This window comes from Talpa occidentalis, unplaced genomic scaffold, assembly GCF_014898055.3.
Source record: "Talpa occidentalis isolate TD23 unplaced genomic scaffold, MPIMG_talOcc4v2.1 talOcc4.18, whole genome shotgun sequence".
Lineage (NCBI taxonomy): Eukaryota > Metazoa > Chordata > Mammalia > Eulipotyphla > Talpidae > Talpa > Talpa occidentalis.
The window spans coordinates 15,939,772-15,944,415 of NW_023601851.1; the positions used below are offsets into that span (position 1 = coordinate 15,939,772).

The 4,644-nt window shown below is 44.3% G+C and overlaps 1 protein-coding gene across 1 annotated transcript; it reads right to left on the reverse strand.

The window, feature by feature from the left end:
- Positions 1–3,558: 3,558 nt before the first annotated feature.
- On the reverse strand, positions 3,559–4,385 carry LOC129146209 (centromere-associated protein E-like). The gene is made up of 2 exons (XM_054697775.1): positions 4,164–4,385; positions 3,559–3,996 (listed from the first exon to the last, which is right to left on the reverse strand). Exons 1-2 carry the CDS (start codon positions 4,260–4,262, stop codon positions 3,559–3,561), a joined length of 537 nt encoding a protein of 178 aa, XP_054553750.1. The 5' UTR covers positions 4,263–4,385.
- Between the last annotated feature and the right edge of the window lie 259 nt (positions 4,386–4,644).

The window sequence follows — 4,644 nt, forward strand, 5'->3', positions numbered from 1 at the left end:
TTGCCATGGATGAGGTTGGTGGCTTGTTTTGAATTTGTTATTCTTCTGTTCCTGGTAGAGAGCAGACAACCTCAGGACTGGTGATTTCCCTTATGAGTGTGCAACTCTCACAGAGGGGCAACTTCTTGTTTTTGAGAGATTCTCCCAATCTGCTGTTTTTAAAAATAGACCCCAAATAATCCTGACACCAATGAGACAGGCTCTGCTTTCATATTATGGTTGTCAAGTGGTCTTATGCCAAAGAGGCTTCTGTGGGGTCATGTTCTGCTCCCTTTCCCTGAAGGAATGACAGTTTGCTTTTGCACTCTTCATTAAAGGACATCTTGATTTTAGAAAGGATTTTAGCCATGAATAGACCATCTGCACATAATAACATGCTAGATTTTGTTTGAACATAGTTTTTCAAGGTGGTTGTCTTAATACTGGAGGCCTGATTGTTGAATCTGAAGGTGAGATTTTTTATTGTCTTTGGGAAACACTGCCCAACTGCCCTCCAAAGCATCTGCCCATGCATTCCACCGGCAATGAAGGGGTCTTCCTGCTGTTCTCACCCTCCAGCAGTGTGTCAACTGGTAAAGTGATGTTGGGAGCTTAACAGTTCTTTGTAGTGATGTTTCCTTGTTCCAATTAACAACCCCTTAGTTATACATGACAATGAATATATTTTGTGCGTCCATTTATTATCTGTATATTTTTGGTGAGATGTCTGTTCAGATTCGTGGTTTGGAAATTTGCTTCACTTTTCTTCTTGGCTTGTGGTTCTCTGAACATGTCCTTTCACAAAAAATATTCACAGAAAATATTTGATATTCTGAAGTCCACACTATTCATTTATTCTGTTTTCTGCTATGATTAATAATTATGGTTGACAATTTTATTTGCTTATGTATAATTTTGGTGATACTTGGTGTAAGTTGTAAGTTGTGTTCACATTCATTTCATTCCCACTGTTTCACAATTCGTCACTCCATCATTATTATTGGATGTATCAAGTTGCTTCCCTTTTTGTTTGAATTTCCATCCTTTCATGACATTGAAGTAGAAATTCTGGGGTGGGGACTGTGAATGCTGTGCATACTACTGTACCCACCCCCCATGGAGCACCCGGAGCCACTTTGATTCCTGTCATGCATGGTCATCTGCCAGGGGCCCTGGCTCTGCCCACACAGAGGAGCTGGTTTCCTGAGGCCTCAGCAGAGGCACCGCAGCACTTTGGTGTTGGGACTGCACTGGACTCCATGAAAAGAGGTAAGGCACAGTCAATACTTCGGTGTTGAGACTACATTGGACCCTGTGGAGAAAAGGTAAGGAGCAGTGAGGAAAGGTGAGGGGAGGTAAGTACAGAGGTAAAGAGGAGGAAGAGGGGAAGGAAAAGTGAACCTAGTGACACACACACAGTCAGTCTTCATCAGTGACCTCGCTCCCACACACAGTTGTTTTGTTCCCATCTCACCTGGTCTCATCAGATACACATTCACACACACATAACTTCTCACACGCTGACACACAAGTATTTATTTCTCACCTTGTCGTGCCCACACGTGTCAATATATCCTGACTTTTTCTCACCAACTCGTTCACACACACTTGCCATTACTTGATTTCTCACCTGGACACACACAGATGTATCATCCTTTACTCCACTCCTGTTCTTGGTCCACCCACACGCACTCAGTCACCTCAATCTGTGTCACCTTCCACACACACAGTTATGTTCCTCATCTGTGAACACATACCCCATCCATTACTTCATTCCTTACCTACTCACACATATAGACAGTTTCTCATTGTTCACCTTGTCTCTCACACATACACATGGTCACTTTTTTCTCACCTGTTTTTACACACATAAACATAATCACCATTTCTCACCCAACAATCACACACAGTCACAGGCACATGCACACGCAAAATCACTTCATCCCTTACCTTTGAAGTTAAGCACAATAACACACAGTAACCTCATTTGTTACCTCATCTCACCACAAACACACATTCAGAATCACTCCTCACCTAGTCACACAATCAATTTCTTGATTTTTTGCCTAGCCGCATGCTGTTTTATTCCTCACTTACCACATGCACACATCAAGTATGTTTGTTCATTCCTCACACAGAGACACACAGTTCCTTCATTCCTCACTTAGTAACATGCAAACATACCAGCGACTCCATTTTTCCCCTGGTCTCACACAGCCACCTACTTTCTCTGTGTATTCACATAAACATACACACACATACACAGGTGTTTCATTCCCCAAAGGGTCACACGCATATGTGGGTACTATGTTTGCTACCTTGCGTCACATGAACACACAATCAGTTTCTTTTTTCCTTACTTGTTCTCACAAACACACATAATTTATTTCTTACCTAGTCTTTCACCGTTACTTCTTTCTTTAGGGAGTTACACACACATGCTTCACAATTACTGCAAGTCATCAAAACCACATGTACACAAATAAAGTCCATTGCTTTTTATTGATTTTATTATGCATGCAAGAGCTGGGGTGCAGGCCAGAGGTATGGGAGGGGTGAGAGGATTCACCAGAGAACAGAGTAGGGATCAGAACAGGTGGATTGCACCATCCTTCATGTCTTTCCTCACTTTGTTCGATCAATACATCCACGAGAAATTATTTTCCTCCTCCCTAGTAAAACGATGAGAAGGACTCACTTTGGTCTTGGCTGCCCGGAGGCTCTCCCTGAGCTGTTCCTGCTCTGTCTGGAGTGCCCCCTCTGCTCTTCTCAGGCCATCTCTTTCCATGGTGATAACTTCTATTTCTTTAAGGTTTTCATGAAGTTTCTGTGTCAACCGTAACTTCTCTGCTTCCAGACCTCCCAGGGTAGAGTTCTGGGCCTCCATTTCCTTCCTCAGTTACTCTGTTTGGTATATATTTTCTGTGAGACAATGTTTTGCCTCAAGAAGTTGATGTTCTTTTTCCTGGAGTTCTTGGACCTTGAGATAATCATACAGTTAGTTTGGCTACAGAAAGAGGCAAATAAACAGCTAAAAAACAGTTTCTAAACAGGGTAGGGAGAGTTTTACTTGTCTTCAATTTTAGGTTAATTCATGTCCTGTCTCATTACAAAGACCCAATTCAAATTGTTTTACTCAGGTAACAATTTAAAAAGAGGAAAATATACCTGTGATTTTAAGAAAGAATTTGTGTTTTCTAAATCCATTTGTATACTTGTTATTTCATCTGTCTTCTCTGAAACCATCCCTTGGAGTTTATCAATGGTTTCTTGCTGTTCTTTCAGACTCATGCGAGCAGTTTCTAGTCCCTCTTGTATTTCAAGGTCCTTGATGGTTATTGGGAAAGATAAACACAATTCAAGCTGTGTACGAAGGAGCTGTCCTACCTGAGCCCCTCCTCTGAGTGACCTGGAGAGGTCAATAGCCCCGCACCCGCCCTTTCTTCCCTGACAGGACCACCTAGTGCCCGAGCACCCTCACCCATGGCCTGTTAACCATGGCTTCAACCTGTGGCCCCAATCTAAGCAGCCCTACCACAGACACTGAGCATGTCCCCATGTCCAGGTTTGCTTTACTGGTCACTGCAACTCACTGTGGCAGAGACCCTTCCACACAGCCCTGCACAGTGGTGCTGATGCTGCTGGACACACAGCTGCAATGGCACTTTCCGGGTCCATGTGCAACGCTTGGAAGGTCCTAGTGAGACCCTCCCCTGGCTTCCCCAGCTGGGCTGTCTCCCCTTCAGGGTTGGGGAGACCCACCCTGCACACAGCTTCCCGAAGGCTCTCCTGGAGCTGGTCCCTCTCTGCTCTGAGGATCTCCTGCAGACTCTGGAGGTCATCTCTTTCTTTGCAAACAGACTTCATTTCTTCTAAGTGTTCGTGCAGCTTCTCCATCTCTGTGTCCTCCAGAGTAGACGTCTGGGTCTCGCGTTGCTGCGTCAGCCGCTCCACTTCACACTCTGTGGCCTGAGCCTCGCTGACAGCTGCACCCTCCCCAGGCTGACGCTCCTGGGTCTGAGGACATAAGAAACCAAGTGAGCCGGGCAGAGCCAGAGATTTGGGGAAATAGGATTGTTTCTAGATTCAAGCAAACATCTCTGCATTTAGTCTAGGCTGCTCACCCAGGTAAGAAGGCAGACACCAGAGTCGGGGCACTTCTCAGGTGAGAAAACAAGACTTACTCTGCCCTGTAATCCAGCATCCAGGTCTCCTGGAGATCCCGCCTCTTGGTCCGTCTCCTCTGACAGGGTCTCTGCATCAATAGTTTCTTGGGACTCCATCAGAAGAACACGAGTTTTTTAGCTCCTCTTTGATTTTCTGTCCCTTTGTAATTTGAGGAAAATTATTAATATTGAGTGGGCATCATCATTATCACCTTGACATTATTTCTGTTAAAAAAAAAAAAAAAACAAATAACACTGAAAAAGGGAAATGTACTTTAGCTTCGATTTCTTCAATATTTTCCTTGAGCAGGTCTCTCTCCTTTCGCAGGGCCTCCTGCACGCCCTTCAGTTCATTTCTTTCCTTAGTTATAATTTTTATTTCTTCTTGACTTTCCTGAAGCCTCTCCACCAGCTCGAGCCTCTCGCTTTCCACACGTTGTAGTGATGCGTCTCTAGCCTTAAGAAGCTCCTCTAACTGCTCCACGTGGCTCATTTTCTC

What these genes read in the sequence shown, in the direction of transcription:
- LOC129146209 (XM_054697775.1), bottom strand. Translation starts at nt 4,262, where the DNA reads ATGGAGTCCCAAGAAACTATTGATGCAGAGACCCTGTCAGAGGAGACG. An exon ending in ATGCTGGATTACAGGGCAGA is followed by an intron (nt 3,997 to 4,163) that starts GTAAGTCTTGTT and finishes TTATGTCCTCAG; the next exon opens with ACCCAGGAGCGTCAGCCTGG.